Source organism: Poecilia reticulata, linkage group LG14 (assembly GCF_000633615.1).
Source record: "Poecilia reticulata strain Guanapo linkage group LG14, Guppy_female_1.0+MT, whole genome shotgun sequence".
In the NCBI taxonomy this organism is placed as follows: domain Eukaryota; kingdom Metazoa; phylum Chordata; class Actinopteri; order Cyprinodontiformes; family Poeciliidae; genus Poecilia; species Poecilia reticulata.
Genome location: NC_024344.1, coordinates 24,234,072 through 24,261,837, shown reverse-complemented (window position 1 = coordinate 24,261,837; position 27,766 = coordinate 24,234,072). Strand labels below are relative to the sequence as shown.

The window sequence follows — 27,766 nt, the reverse complement described above, 5'->3', positions numbered from 1 at the left end:
CACACACACACACACACACACACACACACACACACACACACACACACACACACACACACACACACACACACACACACACACACACACACACCGCAGCTTATTATTAAAAGGAAACAGACAAAGGAAGTAAGTTTCACCATGTGGCAAATCTTGAAGGAGGAAGTAAAGTGTGTATTGTTGGGATCACCTGCTGTGACATGCTCAGAGCTGGGTTCGGCCTCTGAGGTTGAAGGTTTCGGAGATTCTGGACCGGCTTTCTCCTGCTGTAGCTGGATTGGCACGGCCATCTGGCTCAGGTCGATGGTGGGCGGCTTCGGTTTGGACTCTGCCTTCTCCTTCACTGCTGACAGAAAAATGACGTCTTTTAGCTTTAAACTGATGTTATTTACACTTAATTCTAACACATCTTTGGTTTTACTCGTGCTTATTTTAGAAATAAATAAATAATTAAAGTCCTTTTCTAATACGTGAATACATTTTATTGCCTAAAATTCAATATCAGCATTCCTTTAATGAACAATTGATCATTTGTAGCAAAAGATGCATCTGCAACTAAAAGAATATCCTTTTAACATCAACATGTGAATTCATCTCTTTTTATTTGACTTATCAACACAGTGTAGGGCTGAGCTGTTGACTATTAATTGATTATTTTTACATTAACTGATTAAAAATGTGATAACAAATGATGCTTAACATGAGATTTAATTAGCACAAAGTTAAAACTGTGCCACTTTAGGAGTTCTGGGTAAAACATATTTAAAAAGAAGATTTTTGTATCTTAAATGCAAAATGTATTTATTGCATGTACAGTTTTTAATTAATTACTGCTCTAACTGCAACTGGCCTTTTTTTGAGTCTATATGCTTCAAATAATGATTAATCGCTTACTAAATACGTTGACAATCATTTCAATAATTGAGTCATCATGATAAATAGTTTCAGCCATAATTCTGACGTCATCCTATGAACAAATATGGGGTTGAAGCCGACAGCAATCCAGATGCAACAACCTGAATTGTTTTTGGGGTGATTTTATCGTGTACAGTCATGGCCAAAGGTTTTGAGAATGACACAAATATTATATTTTTACATGATCTGCTGCCCTCTGGTTTTCATGTGTGTATGTCAGATGTTTTCATCACATACAGAAATACAATTGCAATCATATTATGAGTAACAAAAGCTTTTATTGACAGTTAGAATGAGTTAATGCAGCAAGTCAATATTTGCAGTGTTGACCCCTCTTCTTCAGGACCTCTGCAATTCTCCCTGGCATGCTCTCAATCAACTTCTGGACCAAATCCTGACTGATAGCAGTCCATTCTTGCACAATCARTGCTTGCATTTTGTCAGAATTCCTAGGTTTTTGTTTGTCCACCCGTCTCTTGATGATTGACCACAAGTTTTCAATGGGATTAAGATCTGGGGAGTTTCCAGGCCATGGACCCAAAATCTCTATGTTTTGTTCCCTGAGCCAGTTAGTTATCACCTTTGCTTTATGGCAAGGTGCTCCATCATGCAGGAAAAGGCATTGCTCATCACCAAGCTGCTCTTGGACGGTTGGGAGAAGTTGCTCTCGGAGGACATTCTGGTCCCATTCTTTATTCATGGCAGTGTTTTTAGGCCAGACTATGAGAGAGCCGACTCCCTTGGCTGAGAAGCAACCCGACACATGAATGGTTTCAGGATGCTTTACAGTTGGCATGAGACWAGACTGGTGGTAGCGCTCACCTCGTCTTCTCCGAACAAGCTGTTTTCCAGATGTCCCAAACAATCGGAAAGGGGATTCATCAGAGAAAATGACTTTACCCCAGTCCTCAGCAGTCCACTCCCTGTACCTTTTGCAGAATATCAGTCTGTCCCTGAAGTTTTTCCTGGCTTATTTGCTGCCCTCCTTGAGACCAGGCCTTGCTCCAAGAGTCTCCGCCTCACAGTGCGTGCAGATGCACTCAGACCTGCCTGCTGCCATTCCTGAGCAAGCTCTGCACTACTGGTAGCCGGATCCCGCAGCTGAAACCAGCGCTTGCTGGTCTTTCTTGGGCGTCCTGGAGCCTTTTTGGCAAAAATGGGTAGATTGCTGACTGAGGTGCAATCTTTCTAGCTGTGATACTTTTCCCTGTTAGGCCATTTTTGTGCAGTGCAATGATGACTGCACGTGTTTCTTTAGAGATAACCATGGTTCACAGAAGAGAAACAACGATGCCAAGCATCAGCCTCTTTTTAAAGTGTCCAGTGGGGTCATTCTTACTTAATCATGACAGACTGATCTCCAGCCCTGTCCTCATCAACACCCACACCTGTGTTAATGGAGCAATCACTGAAACGATGTTAGCTGGTCCTCTTAAGGCTGCAATAAGTTGAAATGTGTTTTGGGGGATAAAGTTCATTTTCTAGGCAAATATTGACTTTGCAATTAATTGCTGTTAAGCTGATCACTCTTTATAACATTCTGGAGTATATGCAAATTGCCATTATAAAAACTGAAGCAGTAGACTTTGTAAATATTAACATTTGAATCATTCTCAAAACTTTTGGCCATGACTAAGTTAAACATAGAGATAAGAAACCATATAAATTTTTATATTTAAAAATATACATAGAACTTCATAAACAACAGAGTGTCTGGAAACAACATTTGCTTTTGGTTTTTCAAAATCAGAAAAAGATTACCCGAGTAAAGCCAAATTGGACTTTTAAGTGTGTTTGCAGGATCTGCCTGAGAATCTTTACGTTGCTGTGGAGGAATTTAAGCCCACCATTATTTGCAGAATTATTTTAATTTAACTGGAAGGTTTCCCAGCATGAGTGGCTTTTTTAAAGGCCAGGTCACAGCACATCAATTAGATCTAAGTTTTGACTTTCACCAGGCCGCCCCAAAATTTTTATTATTGTTTTCAGTGGTGATCTGACTTTTGAGTTTTGGAAGTTCTGAGTTGAACTTCGGCGTTTTGAGCTGAAGTTCAACTCCAACTTTAGGTTAAACAAATTAGAAGGTGGATCTTATTGCTAATCCAACACAAACAAACCAAAGCAAGGAGCTCACAAAAAGCAAGTACTGACTGCTGATGTCAATGTCAGGATTTAAAATAAATGCTAGGACAGCTCTGTGTCTTACCAAGCAGTTTCATTTTTGGGGACTTTTCTGCCAAGTTTAGATAAACATTTTGCTAACAGTTTCAAAAGAAGGATCAAAGTCTGACTTCACTTTGGTGTGAACAAAAACACAAATTTCTGAGCCATCAAATCTGAGAACATTTAGCTTTCTGCACCTCCCCATAGTTCACAGAAAGATAAAAACGTGTAAAAATAAAAAATTAAATCTGAGAGCAGTCATAAATGGATGAATAGAAAGATGAGATGACATAAAAGGATTGAGAGATTTTCTATTTGGATGATGTCATCCAGGTGTACTGTCAACACAGGAGGTAAAAACCTCCCGTTTCTCTTTCAGTTTCTCACCTGCCGCTTTTCCGTGATGTAAACCCTCACCTGTGGTCTGCTGCAGCTCCAGCAGGGCTTTGATGGTGGAGGTGGCGAACTGGGAATCCGAAGCGCTCACATCTGGGTAGATAATGGTCGGGATGGACTCCATGGCTACTTCCTGCTCAGTCCAATCCTGCTCTCTAGAGGACACGAGGTGCACTACAGGCAGCGGATCTGATGAACAACAAGTAAATACAGTTTTTGAGGATCCAAAAGAACATTTTGGTCAGTGGGTTTGAAACAAACCCAGGTGGGGATGGATCGGTACCTGGAGCGCCGCTGTTGGACGCTTCGCTGCTCAGGCTGGTGGCCTCTGCGAGAACCGCGGCATCGTCCTTCACCGACCCGTCCTGGCCGGAGGTCTGAGCCTGGCTGACCTCTGCAGAACGGGTCACTTGCTGCAGTGTCTCGGTGACCAGCTGCCGGGTCTGTTCACTCACCATCGCCGTCTGGAAAACTGGCTTCGGCTTGATGAGAACCTGGAACAAAACGAAGAGTGGTCGCTTTATCAACAGACAGATCAGCTACTTTTACCTCAATTAGTTCTGATCATGTTGAGCACTGAAAAATTAAGGCTGGATAATGTGGCATAATTAAAATTAAAAATGATTTTTTTTCCAGATCTATCTTGTTTTAATCTTTTTTTTCCCTTGCTTTCTTTTCTAAAAAAGAAATTAAAGCTGAAATATTTTAAAAAGTAGATTTTATTTCAATCGTTCCTTCTGTGAGTTGTACAGTGGAGTAATTATGAGAATCTAATCTAATCTCTTATTCACCCAATAAAGACACAATTTTACTAGAAAGACGTCTTAAAATTACGAGAAAATTGTTTTAATGAGAAAAAAAACCTGGATAAATTGTTTTTTAGGAGTTTTCATATAATTACTACTTCATACTCCTAATATTCCAACTTTATTCTGGTTATATTAAAACTTTATTCTCATATTACTATGATATATATATATACATATATTCTTGTAACGGTATGACTTTATTGTAAAAAAAAAAAAAAAAAAAAAAGAAAAAAAAGCCTGGCCCTGATATTTAGTCACAGAGTTGACTTGAATTATAAGAGCAAATACATAAAAGTTGTAAAAACGCTTTTAAAACAAGATGGCAGATGCTGTCATCACTCTGAACCATTGAAATTCAAAGAGTTCATTGGTCAAAAAAAAAAATCAAACTTTCATTAAAAAAAAAACCAAAACAATAAAACATACATTTCATTAAATAAACATAAATATCAATAAAAATCAATTTACCCCCCCCAACCCAATGAAAAACCTGATTTTCTTTTTTTCTATTGAAAAAACAAACAAACATAATGGATAAATAACAGACAGACCTTTCGACCCACAATAACTGTATGTAAACTAGAGGTAACAAACAAAACAAACATGTAAAAGCATTTTGTTTTTCAAATCTTGAACCAACCGTCTCTTTTTCATGTGAATTATCCCAAAGGGAAAATTAAATGTTGTTGTAACTTGAATCATTCACACATTTTAAAAAGGTCGTTATCAGTGGTAATTCTGTGGCAGAAGCAGTCAGTCTCGCACCTAATCTGAAGAGGCCTCTGACTGAAAATTGTTTCTGTATATTAGCCTCATGACATGCTAACAGCTTAATATCCAGGCAGCAGAGGTGATATTCCACAGTAAACATCTTGGATGACTGTCAGTTGTTGGCACTGATGGCGTTAATCCATCTGATTTGGCCGTATGGTTAGAAAGACGATATGATCTTTTCCCATCATGCCCAATGAAAGAGATTATTTTAATTTCCTCGTCCTTGCTCTCTGTGCATCCAGATTTTGGATTTGGGGTTGTGGTTAAGGTAATATTTGAGATACTAATCAGCTGCTAAATTTGGAAAAACAATACCTTCTCGCCATAGTTACACATGCTAATGACTGTTAGAAAGTTTAAAAAAAATCCTTTCAACTGTACAGCATCTAAAACTAGAGGGAATGATCCCCCAAACATGGAATGACTCAAGCAAAAAAAACAAAAAAATAAAATTGCAAAGTCTACAACAAGCCAACATAAAATTTCCAGAAAGCAGATAACAAAAGGGCACTTAAAGAAAATGTGAACTATCCTTTTGAAGAACATTTATAATGTGTCATGTAAAATAACAGAGGTCCATTAAGTTTCACTATAGTGCTCCAGTCACATGAATTAACTGGGAAATAAACTTAACTTCTTTAGAAATGAAGTTACCGGTGATCGCTGACGTAACATAAGGAGAAAAACTGACGTTACTGACTCCTCCAGTAATGTCTGTCTGCTATTAAATGTCAAGTCATGGGTCTAAATGAGTGTAAATTATCTGTGTGAAATTTTGTTTTAATATCACAGAAACTGAAAACCAAGATTGTTTTAGTCACTGAAAGTACTTCTGTGTAGTCGAAACCCAGAATGATTAGAAAAATCGGAGGTGATTTTAACCAGATTTAACGTTGTCTTGACTGAAACCGAGGAGGTGGCTCATGGTTGTGGGCGGCTCATACAATACTGTACACCAGTCTGCACAACCAGCTGACTCAGTGACCTCATTTTCCTTCATCAATAAAAACTGAAACAAATTTACCTCTAGACTTCCATTGCAAGTCTGATATTGAAAGAAGGACTTCCTGTCTGCAGAAAACAGGGGGTGGGGGGACGTGTGTGATATTTTAGCACCAACTGTTTTTATTCTTCCTTCCATCTCTGGGAGGATGTTCCAGTGTAGTAGCAAGAAAGTATCATGATGGGGTTTACCCTGTCACAATATACAGCTCTGTTATAAATGTGAAATTCCCTTAGAGAAAAAAAACCCAACGTATAACAGTAACATTTTGGGGATTTAATATTACAGTTGCAAGTTTAATTGGCATTTCTTCTTACAGAACCTAATAAAGTTTCAATGGGGCAAGCACTGAAAACATTTACGTGAAACTAGTTTCTGTTGTGAAATCAAAAAGAATGACTGCATTGAAGGATCATTAATAAGAGATACATCACAATTTCTGAACAGCAAAACCCACATAGTTTGTAACTTTTTAGGTGTTAGTGGGTCAGAAATACATCAATTTGCACTTAAAATGTAATAATTTCTTTATAAAACTTTATTATCCAACACAATTGAGCCAAAATGGCCACCAGTTTCTCTTCTTTCGAGTGACATGTCTTTCAACCAATCGCGTTCATCTATAGTCTGTGTAGACCTAATCATATCCACTGTTTGTCGTATTATTCTTACACATTTTTTAATGCACATTTTGAACTATTGTCATCTGGACTTTTAATTTAGCCATTTTCTGTGCTATTGTTTTCACCTTTGAACTTGTAATAGGACAGACTTGTAATTGTAGTTGATTCCTGAGTCCTTGTCTATAGATCTAAGGGTGTAATTAGAGGAAAAGAAAACTAAAAAAAATCCAGATGAGAGAAGAAATGTTAGATTTCTGTGCTCAAACCTGGATCACTTCAAAATAGTGTGAATTTTACTGGTTAAGTTAAATTTTCAGTGTCCCTTTTACAGAGAGAACAAGCGGTTGAAGAACCACTAATTAAGGTATGCATTTTACAGGCGTAAAACCTCAATCAGCCCTCGTCTACTCTTGTTTAGTTACAAAGAGATGTAACCATCTCAACCACCCAACTTAAGTTCTTGGTTTAAACATTTCCAAGAAAGAACAGTTTGCATCCCAGAGTTCATCTGAAGTATGCGTTTTGTACTTCAGCTTCAATTTTTTTAAATTGTTTTGGCTTTTTTGGTCACCCTTAAAGGTTTCTAGGTAAAGATAATTTCAACATGATTATTTCATTTTAACAGGGGAAAAAGTTTCTAAGTTACTAAGGTCCTGAAGCAGCACACCAACTCCATACCGTCATACTAACAATACTGTGCTTATCTTGTCAGTACACGAAGTTTTGCAGATTGTGCGACAAATGTTTGAAGTTTTTGAGTCCTGTGAAACTATAACATTTTTATTCAAGGTTGCCATACTGCGTGAATCTCAACACACAGTGGACCAAACATTAGACAGACAGACAGACAGACAGACAGACAGACAGACAGACAGACAGACAGACAGACAGACAGACAGACAGACAGACAGACAGACAGACAGACAGACAGACAGACGGCACTCTTAAGTCCGATCTGTGACTCATTTCTCTCTGAATTTAGGAAGTAGAAGGAGGAAGAGGAAAATGTTTAAGCACCACCATACTTTGGCCGACTTATAGAACGGGGGACTTTCCTCATGGTAATTTTAATCAGAGACTCACTTCTCAAGAAGTTTGCCTTTTACAGACATTTTTCTTCATAAATTGTCATTTTCTACAGAAAACAGCACTTGCCAAAAATAAATATGTCTTGTCTCATCCTACAGTTAAAGTCACTTCCTTTGGAAAGCGACTCCAGTGACATTCACATTATTGGCCGATGATGTGAACGTCCACATGCTGTCATGTGTTTGTGATTACCCTGCAAGTAAGGGTGACATTACTAATGTGAAACTGACAGGAGCTCCCACCTGTGTCTTGCCCTGCTGGCCATAAACGATCTTGGTCGGGATGATTTTGGTGGCGGTGGACTGAGATCCGCAGCTTATGCCTTTGGGTTGGGTGACGATCATCTTAGTGATGGGCCTGGAGGTGGTGATGATGGCCGGCTTGGTTCCCTGCACTGCCTGCAGGCTCTTCTCTCCCTGAAATGTACAAACCGTTTAGCTCATTTAGGATTAAAAGAGAATAAAGAGAATTTCTTATATCGCAAAACAAAAGGAACTTTGGGAACTTTTCAGTGACTGGATTCCATATTGACTGTTTAGTAAACATTGATTTGTGCTGCTACCCAAACAATTCAAGGACTTCAAGGAGAAAATGGCAACAGTATTTATTTGGAGAACTATAGCTTCCTATTTTCCTGTAGACATTTAAAAATATTTTATGTCAGCTTGAATAATGGAGTCAAAGCGGTCAGTCAATTTAACTATACTTGTAAAGAGGTTATATACAGTATATTTATAGATACAGCTACATCTACAAATACAGCTAAATTTGTTTAGCTAATTAGTCACTCATTTCAGAAAGTGAAGCTCAAGTCAATTTGTCACAGAGACTGAAATATTTCCAGGCTATATTTCTTGAAATTATCATAATTATGGCTTACAAATAATTAAAAACTCAACATTTCTGAAAATTACAAAATATCAATAAAATCTACATATTTATTATTTTAAGCAGAAATGTCAGGCTTCTAAACAAAATTAAATTATAATGGTAAAATTTGGGGGATTTAATGTAACTTAAAAGTTTAGTTGTTTCTTTTTATGACACTTGATAAAGTTTCAGTATTTCTGAACTTGATAAAATTCAGAAACTTGTCATTTCACATACAATCCTGTCTGTGAAATTAATTATATTTATATTTATATACATATCTACAGCTAAAACAAATGTATTTATATCTACAGCTAAAACAAACTGAATATTGTGAAAAAGTTTTACCATTTTAAACTCAGTGAAATATATCCAGCCTTTATTTCCTGTGATTGTGGCTTACAGATAATGAAAGCCAAAAATTATGTCTCAAAAATGTGAATATTCCAAAGATCAATTAGAAAAAGAAAAAAAAAACAAAACATCACATCCTAGTAGATGGCTGCATAATGAAGTGAGCTTCTTCTTCCCAACATCCGTGAATCATCTTAATCCTGTCTGTTTAGGTTGAAGTGGAAGCCATCTGAGACCAACAGAAGGAAATAGTTAGCAAAGTGAAAGACAGATGGTGGGTTTCCACTGAGAAACTAACTAGATGTTAAACCTAACATCTAGTTAGGTTTAACTAAATGTTAAACCTAACAACTGGTTCTGCCACCATTAACAGCAACAACTGCAGTCAAGTGTTTGTAATACAGTCCCTCAAAGATTTTGAGATTCTTTTTTGATTTTGACTTTTTGTGCTGCTTCGCTGTGCCACACCATGGTCCTCCAACTACTTCCTGTTGTCTTCTTTGTGATTTGCACCATTGGCAACATCTGGTTGTTGATCACATGACTTTTTTGGAGTGGTCTCCGGTCCTCTTAGCATTCATATTCGAGCTGCACCAGAGTTCACTTCAACTGAACTGAGACCTAGATTTGACCAGAGTTCCCTTTTTTGGTCCGCATCAGAGTTCGAGTGCGCATTGAAGCTCTGCTGCTAGTTCTGGCTGTTGACTCACCCCAGGGTTCAGCAGTGTTGTGACCATACTCTTGGTCGGCAGTCCTTGGATGGTCGCTCCTTTGCCTGTCGTCTTCTGCACCACAATCACATTCGGCTTAGACGTCATGGGGATGGTGGTGATCTTCGTCGTTGTACCTAAAAGAGAAGAAGTTTTGTTTGGAGTCCAAGAATAGGATGATGGACACGTTGAATGGGGAGACTGTAAACACACCAGACACAATGTTGCTGCTGATGATCTTCCCTCCCAGCGTGGCCAGAGACTTGGGAACCACAGTGATGATGCTCCCACTGGTGGTCTTGACATAGGTGGTCCCTCCACTGGAGGCAGATATCCTGGCGCCAATATTGGGACCAACTGTGGGTCTTGTGTATGTTGCCTGTGTAGCTGCACAAGTAGATGCAACTCTGGGTTCATTCACTCTAATGGAAACCTTGCATGAACAACGGCTTTCTGATTGTTAGAACATACATTCCGGATCTGAAGATCAAATGGATGAATAGTGGGTTTGAACTCTAACCTGTGGGCTGTGTGACCAGTTTGGTGGTCATGATGGTGCCATTGCTGCTGACGACCATAATGGGCGAAGAGCTGCTGCTGGACAGAGCCACAGAGGAAGGTTTGGGCAGAATTTTACTGGGCTGTACCTGCTGAGTGATTATCTTCACCCCTGGAGATGCAAAATACACCAATTCAGACAAACTGACTGCTGTACAGATTATAAACTCAGAGGAGAAATTTATCAGACAACATACGATAGAAATATCAGTGCAACAGATAAAATAAATGTGTTAAATTAATTATCTACTCATTTAATTTGTACATAAATGTAAATGAAACACGTAAATATATTTAAATCTATGTAAATATGTTTAAATCTGAACTTTTGTAAATAAAATAAAGATCTAAACTTTCATTTTAAATATTAGAATAATACATCTAATATCAAACTTTAAAAAACATTGAAATAATATAAAATAAAAAAATAAATACCTATGAAGCAAATATTTTTATCATGTAACCATTATGAAACACAAAATTTACTAAAACTTATATATGCTATATATATATGTGAACATTAAGTACATGAATTTTCTGTGAATCAAAATAGAATAAGAAAAATGAAACTAAGTAAAATGCTACATTTTGTACTTTTAAGTTGTATACGAGGCAAAGCAAAAATAAAATTAAAGATACAATTTCAAGAATTTTTTAAGCTAATTTAAAAGCTGAAAAAAAATTAAGAATGTTTGACTATTAAACTCATTCAGGGGTTTAGTTCTTTGTTGCAGCAGAATATTCAGAGACCTACGGAAAGACTAATAAGTTATGAGATAAAAGAAGGTGAAAAAAAAAAAGATGGAATGAACAGGAAAAGAGGAAAGTTAGCAGCTCACCGGACTCCTGTTTGATCTGAATGGTGGGTTTGGTTCCCGGTGGAGTGGTGCTGCTGCTCTGGCTCTGACTGATGCTGGAGGCTCCTAAAGGCGAGCTCTGCTGCAGCTGCTTGGGCGACTGCTGCTTGGGAAACTGGGCCAGGATCTGAGTGGGGGAGCCCACCAGGGTCTTCGGCGACGGGAGTCTCGCTGACGCAACCTTCACTCCAGCAGAAGCTGCATAGACAACCACCAACAGCGTTGGAGAAAAACTAGTTTGGAAGCAGTTGACCCATACATCATTAATCTGTATGAATAAGTATGGATTCAAGTTTGTTTTTCAGATCAGTTCAACTCAACTAGTCAGAAGGGATATTAATCATTTTTGGACGGCTTTGTTTTAAAAGCAGCAATCTAGCAAAATGTTTGGCTGACCAAGCTGCATGCAGTAAACATCATTCCTAGCTGCCATGAATTGAGTTCGGCACTGATGTCAATTTGAGTTGGTGAAACCTGCAGAAACCCTGTGTGTGGCGCATCGTTAATCTAGATGTATAATCAGCAAGTCAATCCAAGTAAAAGGACCTACATGGCGCCACAGTCGACATCACCACCGATGGAGTAGAAGACACCACCGTCGTCACGGCTACGGTGTTGGGAGAGGGGTTGGAGCTGGATGGGAAGACCACCGTCTGTTTCTGGGTGGGGGTGGTCAGTATGGAGGTGGAGCCCAGCTTGGCCATGGCAGCGGCAGCAGCATTATGGGCGTGAGACTTGGACAGAATGTTGGGCACAAAGCCAGAGCTCGGGGAAGTCGTCACGATGATCACCTGGTGAAACACGAGAGGTTTGAATGTTTGGGAAAAATGAGACATTGTAACACGAAGACCTGGAGAGACATGGCGGACCTTCTGCGTGGTGGTGCTGGTGGTCTGGATGGTGGGCTTGGTGAAGGTGATCTTGACAGGAGACAGGTGAGGCGGCAGCGAGTTGGCGATGCTCTGCATGATGTTGCTCATCTTGGGGCTGCCGCTCACCGGCACCGTGATGTTCCTGGATACTGGTGGGGAAACCTTGGTAACATCCTTCAGCATCACTGGCGACGAGCTGGATGAGTTTGTGCGTCTTCGTTTGCGAGGCTTTTCATCATCGTCGGAACAACTCACACCTGTGAGGAATGAGGAGCAGAAGGTTTGACACAACTAACCATAACATGGTGCTCTAAAGACCTCAATATATTCATTTTCAGACAGAAATTTAGTGTTTGTCATGCCAGATATAGCTGAGCTGCCCAGTGGGGTTACTCAGGGCTCTGTTTTGTCATCTATACTCATCCAAGATTGATTGTCTAGAAACTCACCAGCTTTTCATATCACACTATGCATCAGAAATCTACTTAGACTGTTTTTTGGAGCTAATAAACAAAACTTTTCAAAATCCCCAGAGAAATAGGACAGGTTCTAGTGCCCTCTGCAGGCCAATCAGAAGATTTGTCTGAACACATAAGCACTCATCAAAAGATTTTAACAAAAGACACTAGAGAAAGTTTAGTGTAATTTTTGATTCTGTTATAGGTAAACATTAAAGATAAAAGAAGAAGGTTCTCGTTCTGTTAGTCTTGAGCTGGATGTGCGTTAAGGAAAAAATAAATGAGTAAAACAGAATTCCTAAATATTTCCAGGCTTACATTTCCATTGTTAAAATCTATCTTTCAAGTATAAATATAAACATGAAAAATGAATTTATAGTACATATCTCTAGAGAGGTATGTATGTATGGATGAAAATCTTCAGTTGTAATTTTTGGAGGATTCTGGCTTTAGCTCCAGTTTTATCCCTTCAGACTGTTTTTACTGATCAAACCAATTTTCCATTGGTCACTGAAAACGTTTTCTTCAGATTATTCCAGTTTATAGATTCTGTTGCATCAGAGACCTTACTGTTGCTCCACAGTATTCACGTGGACTAGACGTTAACACTGACTTTTCACGTAGACGGTGCTCCCACTCGGCAGCACCACCACGTTGGACGACGGGCTGGCCGGTCTTGGGGATTTCACGGTGGCTCCAACAGGTCCGCTGGACGCTGTGGCGCTGGTGGGGGTGGAGGTGGTGCTCGTGTAGGAGTAACATACAACAACTGGAAAAAATAAGCAAGTTTCAAATAGTTTTGCTTTTTGTTTTTCCACATTTAGAGTGCTGCATTATTACTACCCCATATATCTCATCTCTCAGTCCAGTCGGTTTTTACCAAACTGATTTATCTTTTTGTCTTTACTAAGTAGTTAAACACTTCAGAATTGGGCTGGGTGATATGGCGTAAAAATAAAATCTCAGATACCAGTTCTGATTTCCAATTTTAATAAAAATGACAGAAAATATTTTTAAAAAGTGGCATTTATTTCACTCATCCCTGCTATGAGTTGAACAATGGACTATTGTTCAACTCATAGCTACAATGGCTACAAGAATTTTTATTTAATTATGAGAATACCATCAGAAATTAGCAGAATAATGGCGCAATTGTTTCCCAAAATGTAAAAAGGTCATTTTAATGAGAACAAAAGGCTTTAATACTTTTTTGTTGAGTTCTCAAACAATCACTACTGTATTCTCTAAATATTACAACTTTATTATGGCAATATTAAGACTTTATTGTTGTAACTTGTAATATCATGACTTTGTTCTTAATGAAAAAAAAAAAAAACTTAGCATGTAGAGTTGATTAGTAAGTCCAAATAAATAGAAGCTGTAAAACACTCTTATCAAACAAGATGGCGGTCTCACATGTACTGACATCATTCTGAGCTATGGAGAGCAAAGGCATGCTTTGGTGAAACAAAATTCAGATTTCCCAAAAATTAAATCTTAAAAAAAAATAAATAAAAAAATAAATCAACTTTGCCCTTGAAAAGTGACATAAAATAAATCGATTTCAGAACTTTACCTTCTTTGTTCCCCGTTTCAGCCGGTAACAAAAGGGAGGCATTCTGATTGGCTGTGGCGCTAGCCACAGCGTTAGCCGTGGCGGTGAAGGCCGTCTGAGGGACCAACCTGGGCATCAGAGGAACAAGCCGACGGCCTTCGATTGACCATTCAGATGAATTGTTGGGACCAGACATGCTGCAGAAAAGGCAGAGCAAAAGTGAGTAGTTCAAAAATATCAGTCAAATGTATTTCAATATGTGGAAAAAAAAACTCCCATCAGGAAAACACAAACTACAAGAAATACTGAAGTAAAAAAAAACGAGCAAGAAATAACTGCCAAAGAAAATCTATGTAACCCAACACACAAATAACAAAATATACCATTTTGTTGTGACACTTAGCTATGTTCTGTGTGTTGTCTTTGTCTTACATGTGTTTATATCAGAGGTACTTTTTCACTTTATTTCTCTGTTTTTGCATATTTACTTTATTTAAAAAACAATACCTCTTTTTGCTTGTCTGTACTGTTTATCCTATGTGGAATAATTGGTGAATTTAAAAACAAAAAACTGTAGGAGTCTGGAAAAAACTGTTTTTCTTTTTTTTTTTTTACATTCTATCTGGTTTATTTGTGTCCTTATCCACAACTGGAAAATACTAAAAATAAAATCCATTTTTTTAAAGGCTGTGGGAACCTGGTCAGCGATAACAACATGTTGCTCTTTAACATCTGCAGTATTTTTCAGCTTCAACGATTAACAGACACTTGCTCCACGCTGCATCTCCACTGGTTGCACAAATACGGCTGAAGCTCACACAGATCTGAACTTACTGATACGCAATGGTGGTGAGGCGTTCATCGTTAACGGCCCTGCGGACTTCTGCACGATGGCGCTCCGTCGAGATGCTTGGAGAATGAGGAAGACAAAGAAAATATATTCATTTAAATCCATAAAACGTTCTTCTGATAAATGTATGATTTTTTTTCCTGTCATTGTGCAACATTTGAAAGCTGCGTGAAGTAAATACCCAAGGATTTTAGTGAGCTCTCCCAACAGGTCCTTCTTGTCCTTCGTCAGGTCTCCCTGAGCTCGCAGGGCGCTAATAACTCCAGCATATGCTTCCAGCTCTGGATATGGAAACATTAAAAGTTTAGAGAAACAGCAGCACCTAAAGCTTTGTGCATTGTTATCAATGATAATTTCCTTCTGATTATTTGTTTGTCAACCTTACCAAGTTTACGGAGAATCCTTTTACACTCATCTCTTCCCAGGTCAAGGATGGTGGGCCACACCACCGGCATGGTGCCAGTCAGAACTGGTTTCTCCAGTTGGATCATTGGCTGAGAGAACAATGAGACAGGTCAGTCACCCAATCATTACTTCACTGAAAGGCAAGTGGAACAAATCCAATAAAAATCACAACCTCCGTGAACTTGAATGCATTGTCATTGAGTTTTATTGATCGCAGATTCTGACAGAAAGAAATTTTGCTTGGAAATTATCCAGAACTGCAGTTCTGTTTTTAAACTGGAGGTCTGGAAAGCAGCTCAGCGTGTATTTTTCCTGTGTATTTTTTCTAATTTCTGACACAAATTAATGTACTTCTGTCAGTTTTGACTGTTTGACTAATTTAAATACAAATCTAATTTATAGTCTCTTACTATATTTCAATGAAAAAGATTAATTGAAGACTTCAAATCATAAGATAATATTAGTAAAAATTTGCTTTTCTTTGTTTAAAAAAATACTTTTTTTCATTCCATTATCACTTCAATAGGCAATGTCTTCTGTGTATTTTGGTTTGAGATCAGCAAAATTTAGATGGGAGTTTAGGGACATATTGAATAGTATTGTACTCTCTTGTCTTTCTGTTGCATTGCAGTACGTTTTCGCCCTTCCTTGGTTTGGTTAATGCATTGGCAGTAAAAGCCTGATCATCTCATCTCGAAAGAATCAGGTACCAACTTTCTTCTGCAGTATGGGTTTTCTGCCAGTGGTTCTGGTTGGTTCACTGCACATGGTAGAGAGAATAATGAAGGAAAACTACCAATAAAATGTTTTAACTTCAGCTCGAATCAACAACTAGATGGTTAAACTAGCATCGAGAAAACTTTTCAGTGTCAAGAAAACCAACCCATTTAAATAAATGTTACCATTTCTGAAAATAGATTGATCGGAATAAATCAAGTTAATATAACACTCATGCCCATGTATAATACAAAGCCCAGATTCACACTAAGAGCTACCTGCTCGCAGCAGGTTTTAACTGTGTGACAGCTGATGGTGCTGCAGCCCTGAACTGGGCCTCTCTGGTGTAGTAGAACCAGGCCCAAACTGACGCTGTTGAGCTCAACAGCTGTCTGCAACCAAAACATTTAGCCCAAAACTCACACAACAATCTAATAATAGTAGTTTTATAAACGTTGACTTGTAAGGGTTAGACTATAAACCACAGAAAAAAGATTTTAAAAATAGAATCCAATGGGTGAAGTTCTGCAGCAAACAACGACCCTCACATAGAGCTGAGTCAAAACGCTTCAAAACCTCAGCTGCGCTGCAGAAAAAAACAGAAAATACGCATTTATTGAAAGACCTGGTCTTATGTTTAGGAAAAGACAAGACAAGTCTTCAGCTAATGAATCAAACTTGAGCATAAACCAGTTTTTAGCCGCGGTGTTTGGTTAGCCAGCTAGCTGTTTCTATGAACCAAATCAATTCTTACCTTCCGTTAGCAGGACAACATCAAGGCCTTCGTGCTTTTATAATCCACACAATCAGGACACGATACGAAAACCTGGTCATTTTACCACGTCATGTTGCAATTCTGTAGCAAAGAGGCAGAAATTTAAAGTCTAAACTGCTAAAAATTCGCAAATACCCCGAAGACGTCCCAATGTTTATATTGACTGCTCATCTTCAGCGGCTGGCCTGAAAATGTCTTCTTCACGTGAAGATGCTGAGGAATGGTTGAGATGGCGAAACGCTCGGTTGCCACCTACTGGTGGGTTAATGTACTGACCAGTATGATTCACGGTTTCTGGTTGAACACAGACTGATGTTTTCCAACCTTTACTTCTATTTAGTGCGATTTTGCAGATATTGAAAACATTCCATTCAATTTCTTGGATAAGAATATTGCAGACTAATAAAAACTGTTTAAAACAGACATTTGGGCCAAAGGTTACAATTTATTTTCAAAAGGTACTTTTAATCTGGCAAACGAGCCTCATTGGAAAACATATTTCAATTTACTGAGATACCCCTATATGTTTAAGTTCAGTGACTGGTGCCTTTCAAAAGTATTCATACTCCTTTAACTTTTTTTATTACAGCCACATATGTTATTGGGATATGAGATAGATCTACAAAGTAGTTGAGATTTGTGAACTGAAAGAAAAAGGATACATGGACAAAAGGATGCAAATTATTATCAGCTTTTGTGGGAATTGTTTTTTTTAAGTATAAATATAAATTCAAATGAGTAAATATAATTATTTGAAAAATATTTATAAACATTGAGCTAAGAAAAACAGAAAACTAGAATTTACAATTAAATTTACAAAATAAAATATCTGCAAAATTTCTGTATTTATTTTGACCCAATAATTTGTAATAAAAATTCATAAAAAGTATATATTTAAAAGTAGGCACAAAAAACTAGAAAGACAAAAAGTTATGAAATATTTCATCAGAATTTCTTATTCTTAATATTAAAATTGTATCAAATGTTAATATAAAATGAAAACAAATTATTTAATACCAAAAAACTTCTAAAAACTGCTAAACATAATTTTATTGTTGTGATGTAACTTGATGGCTGCACAGTGGTGCAGTTGGTAGAGCTGTTGCCTTGCAGCAAGAAGGTTCTGGGTTTGATTCCCAGCCTGGGGTGTTTCTGCATGGAGTTTGCATGTTCTCCCTGTGCTTGGTGGGTTCTCTCCGGGTTCTCCGGCTTTCTCACAGTCCAAAAACATGACTGTCAGATTAATTGGTTTCTTTAAATTCTCCCTAGATGTGAGTGTGTGTGCATGGTTGTGTGTCCTGTTTGTCTTTCTGTGTTGCCCTGAGACACACTGGTGATCTGTCCAGGGTGTACCCTGCCTCTTACCCACAACATTAACTGGAGATAGGCACCAGCAACCTCCCGACCCCACTAAGGGATGAGGGTGTGCAGAAAATGGATGGATGTTACCTGATTTATCATAAAGACATAATAATTTATTATTATAGATATTATGTAATTGTTTGATTAATATATATTAATATATAATATATATTAATATATATTAAGCTAACAATTACATGATGTCTATAATATTTGTAAGTACTGTTACAATTTTATTATAAGATATTAAAACTTATGAAATTTGTAAATGTTTAGAAAATATTTAGAAAAAATGTATGGAAAATACATCAACTAAACTCAATAAAGTTAACATTAAATGCATTTTATGTTACTGTGTTTAAATGTTAATATTTTTACATTGATGTTTATTCATTATATATCACTTATGGCAATATATGATCATTTTAAAAACTCAACTGTCATATTTACTCTAAAAGTTATTTTAAGATGAAATATCTGCTGTTTATTATGATTATTATTATTATTATTATTATTAATTCTGCTTCTATCATTTTTTTATGCGCTAAGACAATAGGTTTAATCACCAGTAACCGAAAGTAAGCTCAACAGAGAAGGATAATTATGAATTTAGAAAAATACGAGCAGTCCTTGAATGCGTCGGAAGGAAGGTGGGTTTCTTCACTTTTCAGTGTTTTGGGGAGGGGGCACAAAGCGTTTCCTTTTTTCCATTTGCATCATGTTTTATCGGAGCAACAACCAGAGCAGCTTGAACATTGAGAATAACTTTAAAATGACCATCCATCTGCTGAAGGAGCCGTCCGGAAACCAGACGCCTGCAGACCAGCGGAAATAAAAGCAGAAAGTTCATTTGGGCTTTTAGAAGCCAAAGTTTGACGTAATTTTCTCCGGGACACCAGGAAAAGACAGGAGGGTCAACATGGAAGTATTTCCTGCGGAAAAATGAAGGATTTTCTCCTTTACAACTCGAAGGTTATCTGAGGACGGGAAAATAATACAGTATCATCGGAGCTCTTAAAGTTTTCCAGATGTCTTTTCTGATGCAAGCAGCGGCAGCTTCCTGAAACACACCGGAGATCCCTACAGTTCTTCTGGATCTTCAGCAGCAGCATCACCGCTACTTTCACTTCCATGGATTTTAGAGGAAAAAACGACCTTCCTGGCTGAAAGGAGCTGGATTGTTCAGACCTTCATGGTGAAGCCGCCTGCTGACTGAGACGTCGGAGCAGATGGAGACAAAATAAAGCGGCTGTTATGAAAATGTTATTTGGGTGAAGCCTGCGAAAGCTGACAAGGGAAGACCAATGAGTGGCACACAGCCAACACTCACTGACAGGTAGGACAAAATGCTTCCATCTACATTTAACATACAAAACTTGATATTTTATAAGTTTTTACTTGTTTTTAATCACACTAAAATTGTTTGGTCCATTGGATGAAGAAAAACGTTTCTTTTGTGGCATTTCTTGTAATTATACACAGACCTGACCAAAGGCATAATCAAACTAAGCCACTCGCTAAAGCCAGTCCCTCTAGTTTTTCGTGGAATTTTATGGAAAATCAAGAGATCTTTGCAGTTTATTTTTATATTTGTTTTTTTCTTTTGCGCTATTGCATAATTCAGGTTATTGCAAATTTTCAGCAAAAATAGTTAAAATCGTTTGGGTTTAAAGCTGCAGTACATAACTTATGAATACATATATATATTTTTACATATTTGTTGAAAGTGTCACTATACAGTGACAGTATGGCAAAAGTCAGACAATCTGAAAAAATCAAGCTCCTTTTCCTTTTCCCAACTAGAGACAACCAATCAGAGCCAGGAGGAGGGTCTTAGCGCTGTCAAACATCCTCCATGTGGTGTTGCTCATCCCTCTTCCCCCCTCTCTCTGCTGTGCTGTAACCAACATAGCATGTTGTGAATTCTAAGGCTAGTTGATTTTTTACTTTTTTTATTTACACTATAATTACATACTTTTTGGCTTAATAAATATAATTAAAATGGAATTTAGAAAAATTAAAATGTAAAAAGTAAAATTTGGAAAATATAATTAATGTCACTTAGTCTTCCATAGGGCCATAGATTCTCCTTGTTTTTTTGTTTTGTTTGTTTTTTATAATTTTTTATACAAAATCGTTGATCTTGATTGCAAAAAATCCCCAAAATAATTGCAAAATCCTGTTAACACAGATTAAATACAGACTAAAATTTCAATATTTATTTACAGATGACAATTTTATTTAACATTTTAAAAGATTTTAAATTGTTTAACATTTAAATCTGAGGTTTTTAAGAAACTGGTGAGTTTGTTGTGGAAAAGTACACATAATAATCTTCACTGTGTAATTGTTGTCTTGCCAGAGAACATTGTCTTTACGTTTGAGCTTTAGTTTGTTTTGAAATACATCTCAACTCGTAGTAACCCTGATTGGTTTTAATCTCAACCAGTTAAACTCTACAAACCTTTCCCAGATTCACCAAATCTGGGTTGAATCAAAATATTCAGGTACAATCTTGGGCCAGCATTCATGATAGATTACCAAAAGCATTAAATCTTTAAATTAAAAGTGTCAGAATCTGTAAAAAAATCTACAATAGAACAGTTTCTCCTTTTATATTTGGGAAAAATCCATTTGTCCTGATATGGCTGCATGTGTCAAAGTTTCCTTTTTTATTGCTCAGAAAGCTCTCAGTAATTTAACATCTCCCTGCCATAATAAAACACATTCAGTACGGAACTTCTAAAATGTCAATTATGGTTTTCTTTTTAACCAGTTAAAGATAAGTATAATCTGGTTCAGATACATGAGCACCAACAGATTCAAGATGACTCAACTCGCCCCTCAACTGCGTTTCAGTGCATTTAAATTAACCAGTATTTATTCTAACTGCTAAGAATGCAGAACATTCCTCAAAGATTGTTTGTTAAACGTTTTATAGCAATTTTGAGATTACACAGAGCTGTGTGTGAGCATGGCAGCCCATAAACCCGACCCAGTTGCACCAATTAAGTCAGGAGGAATGGACCAGAATCCCAGCAACACTAAACGTTTGAGCCGAGTCATTCAATTCTATCAAATATTTAGGAAATTTATTTCACAAACTTAGAAAGAAGTAAGTGCAAATCTCTAAAAAATATTCCCCTCCATTACTCTGGATAGAAATAATTTCGGTAATCCTAACTGACCCAGAACTGGAAGATTATTGTCTGATTTAGTGAGACAGTGAATAAAATAATTATAAAATAGTAATTATAAAATATGCTAATATCTGATTTTAAGTGCATGTTAATATATTTAATGACCAGAAGAACCCAACTGGAATGAGCAGTGCTTTGGGTTTTATGTTAACACGCAAATTAAAATGCTCTCAGTTTAACAACATTAGATCTGGGCTGAAAAGAGCGAACAGGAGAGGAACTGTTGATTGTTTTTTTTTTCTTAGATGTTCATAACATTCATTGAAGATCTAAATATTAGTTGAGGGATCAATAACCCCTATCATGTCGTCAGCCTTTTGTATCTAAACAATTTAGTCTTGTGTGAATTATAAGAGTGAGGATAAGTTTGTCCACTTTTTTCCATTTTAAGTCGGGATCAGATAGAAGTGATAACCTTCAGCCAGAGACTCATTTTGCCAAACTGTACCACAGAGAGCCACAGAAAGTCATTTCTGCCTGTTGCCATCAGGCTTTACAATGAGGAGTCTGTGCTATTTGATTCAAATTTTACCTTTGCATGTAAATATCTTACCCAAAACTCCTGAAGTAGCAGGTTTTTAGCTTCACCTGGTTCAAATTCTTAAATGGACAACTATACTGCATTTTAGACAATAAGATTATTTTTTTTATTTAAAAAAGGCATTAAATTGTTTATTTGAATTTTTTAAAATGTACTTCTAATATCATGTAAAGAGGCTTAAGATGTAGAAGGTGCCAGTATTTTTGATCCAATTTTATCCAAAGAATAATTGTTAAAATAATCGATTTCTAAAATGATTGTTAGTTGCAGCTCTATTGTGTTCCACATTTCAGGATTTCTTTTGGCTATTTTACTACTAGTTTGCTGTTTATTCGTAATGGATTTTTTTTTTTTTAAATCCATCCTATGAGGGAATCCTCGACCTATGAGGGAAAAGCCATCCATAGTTTATCATTTTTAAGTCTTATGAGAACAAATCAACTTCCACTCCAGCAAAACTACCATTAAAACTTGAACTGTTGAACATACAACTATTCATTCGTGCACCCATATTTACATGGATTTGTCTCCTTGTATGTGCACAAAGATGATTCAAATGACTAACTTCAGAACTTTGCAAAGCTAACCTACTTAAAGAAACAGGTTTGTGTTTGTTTTTACACATTTCTAAAAATGTTTTCAAAGTTTGTGAAAATACTACTTAGGTTTTACACAATATGAAAAATTAGAGCCCAGTTGGCTGTGGATTTTCATCAAATGTTTCCTAACAGAAGCAGCATGACTCACAGACAGAGCTGAACACTTCTAAATTAAATGAGTTAAGTGGATCATCTGTCAAGTCTGCTGTATCAAACTCAAATGTTGTCTGCTGGAAAGTTACAAAGTTACCATAGCAACATTGATTTATGAACCCATGAGTCAAATTCTGTCCTAGAGGAACAAGTCCCCAAAAATTGGAGTTTCAATTTTTATTGTGGTGGCCCTGGAAAGTCAAAGAAAGTCACTTGATTTCTTATATTCAGCCGGGCGGAAGAAACTCGGCGATCGTCCGCCCAGCTGCTCTTCACAACAATGGGTCTCTTCTGATTTTCGTCACAAATTTCCACATAAAGATTGTGGATGGTTTGGTCCCGATCTGATTCTGGAGCAGAACCAGCGCAGAATTGTTCTCTTCCTGGGTTTAGCTGGAAAGATTGATTTGGCTGTCAAGGTTTGGCACCAGATCCTTTTTTAGGTGCAAGGAAAATCCAACAAACTTTTATTAAAGATTAAAAAAAAAAAAAATCAATATCTGCATCACAAGTTTGTTTATTTTATTATATTTGTGCATTTCTATTTGTCTGAGAAATGGCATGATTCAATCATAAGTGTCTATGTGTCCCTTCTAATATAGAATTAAATTATTGCTTTTTAAAAGCCAGTGGAACGTTTAAGGATCGCAGCTCTAAGAAAAACAGTTAGAGGTTTCATTTTCAGCTTCTCCACCCTCTTTTATTATATTTTTGCCTGGTAGACATTATGTACTCCTAAAAAAAAGAGTGAAAATGTGCTCAAGACACATTCATTCAACATGGTGGAAGAGTGAAATCTCTATTTAACTTTAATTTCTAACTGTGGGTGTACAAGCAGTAATGATCCAGACAATTTTACGAGGAGTTGAAGCAGGAAGGTGAGGCTGATTGTCGTGGTCTCTTCATTCTTTCCAGGTTGTCAGCCTTAAACTGAATGGAGAAAACAATTCAACCTAACAAAAACGATTAAGCACCCAGTAATAAACTGATTTTCCCTGGCAGGTTTGTGCTGCTCATAAAAGTATTCAAGTTTTTATGGTTGGTCATATTACAAATGCAATCTCTCACTTATCTTATTGAGAATTTATGTTATACATGTACAGCTAGAAAACAAATTAAGTTGTGAAAATATTAAATATTTTGTTACATATTTCTGAATGTGAAACTTGTTTATTACACAGGTTCTTTACACATAGAGCGAAATATTTCAAGCCTTTACTTCATGTAATATTGATGGCTTACAAATATTGAAAATCCCCAGACAGTTCAAATATCGTGAAAAAGTTGGAGCATTTTCATAGAAAGTTGAGTGGAAGGACAAAGTGTGGTAGGAAAAGTGGCATAAGCAACCTTCGGAGGATTGTCAAGCAAAATCCATCCAATAATTTTTGGGAAGTTTCACAAGGAGTGGAGACTACTGTAATGAGCCGACTTTCTGGCTTTAATAAAGGGCTATTCCGCGGTTTTAGCGTGTGACTGCATTTGAACATCCAGTTCAAAACCTGAAGCACGTGTAGTGAAGAACGTTGGTTCCTTAAAGTATAATTTAATTAAAGCCTGTATTCTATTTTATAAAACACAAAAGTGAGAATGTTGACCAGTTTTCTGGCATTACAAACAATTTAGAATTTGACAAGCATCAGAACATAAATATGTGGACTAATCAAAACAGGATTAGTCAGTGCTGGTTTACTACTGCACAGTCTACTACATAATTTGTGATCTGTATAAGTTTTACTCTTTGTATGCAAACAATAACAAAACCCAAAAACAAAAAAATTAGAATTCTTAATTTTGAAAATAATGTTAAATGTCATCTCATTTTTGTGAACTCAATGGCGTGTCTCATCTCATACCTCGACTTAATGCGTTTGAATCGGTTTAGGAGTGTAACTTTTCTGATGGTTCTTTTTTTTTTTTTTTCCCATGGAAAAATGCTATGCCGATCAGAACCTGTCACTACGAACCACATGAGAAGGTCCGGTCTGTTTACTGGTCAGATGTGTCCGTGTCTGGAGAACAAAATGTAAACTCAGGAAGCAGATGCTGTGTTCTGACCCAGTTTTGTTTTTTATTTTATGTTTATCAGCTAAGTAAACCGAATGATTTTGAGAAGACGTCCTGAAAGCTGCATCAGGCTTTACTCTGTGAGAAAAAGATACATTGCCGTTGTTTAAGTTGTTTGTTTACTCTACCGCATCCGACAATGAAATAGTTATCTGGACATTGCAAGGCATCTTGCAGCAAATACCTGGTAGTTGTTTTAGATTAAGGTCATATTACGTTCACACCATAAACAAACTGCTCTAGAGTTTATTAGGAACCATACAAAGACCACCTCTTTGAAATGGTTTTGCTATGGTTCTTTTGCACTGCACCCTAGTGTGGTAGCTGTGATCCCACACCAAGTGGAGAAATGTACCGAAGCTCAATTTTAAACAGGCTAAATGCCTCAGGTGTGAAAACGCTCTGAGATGCATTCGCATCGGTCCTGTTTGGTCAACTTTAATTGAACTTTAGTTCATTTACGTAGAAAGTCCAGTTTGTTGGGGGAGGTGTGAATGCATAATCAAACCAAAAAAGCTAATTCTGGTCTGCCTACAAACCGAACAGTTCAATTCGGTTGAAGTGAGCTGTGGTGCAGTTTGAATGCACGTGTGGACACCAAGCGAACCAGAGACCGCTCCAAAAGCAGGAATATAACGTTTTGCGCAGGGAATTCTGGGTAAATATAACCAAAACAAACATGTGTCTACCACTAGCAAGAGAAATGTTTTGTGTTTTTTTTTAACCAAAATACAAAAGAGAAATCAAAGAACTAATAAAATTTGACACCACTTCATTTTTATTTATATTTTGTGAAGAAGGAAGATTCTTTCGGTGTCTTTTTCAGAGGCTTTTGTGTGGTTCCCTTTAGTGGTTCTTGTTGCATGATCGCCACCACAGGAGAGTGGGGGAACAGGTTTTTTTTTTTTAAAAGGTTTTATCGGCTCTAGTGGCCTTTATTTGATAGTTAGTTGACAGGAAAGTGGGTAATGAGAGAGGGGGAAGACATGCAGCAAAGGTCGCCAGGCCAGGAATCGAACGTGCGACGGCCACGTTGAGGACTGAGGCCTCCATATGTGGACTGTGCTTAACCCCTGCGCCACCACAGCACACAAGGGGGGAACAGGCTTTTCAAAGAGTTTGGTTCGTGGTTTGACACAGTGCAGTGTGAAAGTGAACCGCACCAGCTGGAAATGTAACCAATGTTATGACTTCCCCAATTGAACCAAGACGACTGGAGTTTTAATAACATCAGCAGAGAAACCTCACACACACTGACCTGGACTCGTTGGAGTTTAATGGGGTCCTGTTTTAGGTTTGCTTGAGGTTGGGATGTTGTTGAGCATGTTGGCCTTACAGATGTCACAGGGGTTCAGTGTTGGAACCAGTGAATGTGTCAGGGCAGCTGGATACATTGTGAAGATTGCCAACAAACAAAGGGAACAATAAAGAATCGTGTGGCAACCATTCCAGAACTCTGTGACGTCTGGAAACAGATATTGGACTCTTTACAACATGATGGAAAATGATTGTTGGTACCCTCGTGTATCCACCACTACTAACGTCAGACCACTCTGATGTGGAACTATTTTGTCTTTGTTGCCTAAGGAAACATTTTGTGATTTTAGATAAATAACAGTACTCTGTATCTGTTGACTTTTTTGGACTTTTGTCCTCAAAGGATCAGCTTTTGTTCTCTACATTTAGAAAGTCATTTTTGTGTCTCTGAATCTATGAAAATACCTGCATGAATTTTTCATTTTGCCAAACTATGTTTAAAGTATTGCACAAGCTCATGTTGCAGAGATTTGCTGCTGTTACTTAGTTACATTTACAGCCGAACTCCAGGGGTGATTAGGTCACAGTTTGGAACTTGTTCAAGAGCCTCTACATGAGGAGAATTGAGTCTGAGTTGGCCTTTTGAGACATTTGTTGCGCCACTTGTACGCATCGTATTTGGAAGAATTGTGCATTTTTTTGTAATGTATTTTCAGGGAAACTCAACAAGATGGGTTGATTATTTTCACATGAAACAAGCTGCCGTGTCTCTGCATGTCTTTTGTTTTTGTTCTATCTATGATGTTCTATCTTTTGTATTTTCCTTTCCATATGCTTCAGATAGTCAAGATAGTCTTGACACGACTTGCTCTCTAGACATTTTTTACTCTTAAAATTCTCTTCCAGAATTTATTTCTTCCTCAGCGTGTGATTTTTAAATCTTAATGCATCTCTGGCTGCATGTTTAGCATGATTTTCCTGCTAAATTGTGAACTTTCACCCCCAAACTTCACAGCTTGCCCATTTTAGTATTTCTATTTGGGTGACATGGCCAACAGCAGCTTATTTGGATTTAAAGTGGCGGAGGCCCTAAAATGGCTCATTCTGAAAGGAGCTCAAAATAGGCAGAACTAAAATGTGAATGATTTAGTTAAAAAAAATATTTATTAACATGTTTTTATTGCCAATAGAGTTATCCAAACTTGTTCAAGGAAGCATAATAGGTCACCGTTAATCATAGTTTCCCAATTGAATAAGCTGTGTTTTTGTGATATTTAACAGTGATCATACATATTTGTTCACAAATCCAGAGTTGTTATAGTGTGTTATAGAGTGATTGCAGTGTTTTTTGTGTTGTTACATTAGCTTGAAATCAAATGGGTAAACAGCAAGTGACATGTGACAAAATCCTAGAATGCGTGTACATTTAATGCCTGTGTGGACATCCTGATGATGAATATGTCAGATGTCCACACATCTAACATATTACATTTAATCTGATTAAATGTAATCAGATTACATTTAATCTGATTTCAGATGGTTTTTATGTGTGATTTAAATGACAAATCTGAAGCAATTACCAAATATAAATTCCCTTAGTCATGCACTACGTTAATTTGACATTTATGGAAAAGTGGCAGAAAGAAATCCATTGTTTAAAGAAGCCTTGTTTTTAGTGTGACTCATTCAGTATTGAAGATCCAGGAAACATGTGAGAGAAGGCATTTTGGTCAAATGTAAACTTTTTGTTGTTTTCTTTGGTCTGCTTCTGGGAGTTGAGGCTACCTGGGCGCTGAGTGCTTCATTGTAACATCTTCGCAATTCCAGATTACAAAGT

General features: G+C 37.2%; 2 protein-coding genes across 6 annotated transcripts in view; one reads left to right on the top strand and one right to left on the bottom strand.

Annotated features, from left to right (window-relative positions):
• emsy (EMSY transcriptional repressor, BRCA2 interacting) overlaps positions 1-16,948 on the bottom strand; it is a 23,585-nt gene extending 6,637 nt beyond the window's left edge. For 2 of the 3 annotated variants that reach the window (XM_008428524.2, XM_008428525.2), the window contains exons 1-16: positions 16,730-16,948; positions 15,239-15,347; positions 15,035-15,134; positions 14,838-14,912; positions 14,025-14,200; positions 13,062-13,217; positions 11,988-12,247; positions 11,669-11,909; positions 11,101-11,316; positions 10,224-10,373; positions 9,917-10,090; positions 9,704-9,840; positions 8,012-8,185; positions 3,755-3,965; positions 3,493-3,660; positions 188-343 (exon numbers count right to left, since the gene is read on the bottom strand). In XM_008428524.2, coding sequence (XP_008426746.1) covers positions 188-343; positions 3,493-3,660; positions 3,755-3,965; positions 8,012-8,185; positions 9,704-9,840; positions 9,917-10,090; positions 10,224-10,373; positions 11,101-11,316; positions 11,669-11,909; positions 11,988-12,247; positions 13,062-13,217; positions 14,025-14,200; positions 14,838-14,912; positions 15,035-15,134; positions 15,239-15,344 — 2,500 coding nt within the window. In that variant the 5' untranslated portion in view covers positions 15,345-15,347; positions 16,730-16,948. The remainder of the gene's footprint in view (positions 1-187; positions 344-3,492; positions 3,661-3,754; positions 3,966-8,011; positions 8,186-9,703; positions 9,841-9,916; positions 10,091-10,223; positions 10,374-11,100; positions 11,317-11,668; positions 11,910-11,987; positions 12,248-13,061; positions 13,218-14,024; positions 14,201-14,837; positions 14,913-15,034; positions 15,135-15,238; positions 15,348-16,729) is intronic. The other variant, XM_017308700.1, reaches the window with a different exon arrangement.
• Positions 16,949-18,776: 1,828 nt separating this feature from the next.
• Positions 18,777-27,766, top strand: part of arhgef12b (Rho guanine nucleotide exchange factor (GEF) 12b) — a 47,273-nt gene continuing 38,283 nt past the window's right edge. For all 3 annotated transcript variants that reach the window (XR_535441.2, XM_008428522.2, XM_008428520.2), the window contains exon 1: positions 18,777-19,448. The gene's annotated coding sequence lies outside the window, so the exon portion shown is untranslated. The remainder of the gene's footprint in view (positions 19,449-27,766) is intronic.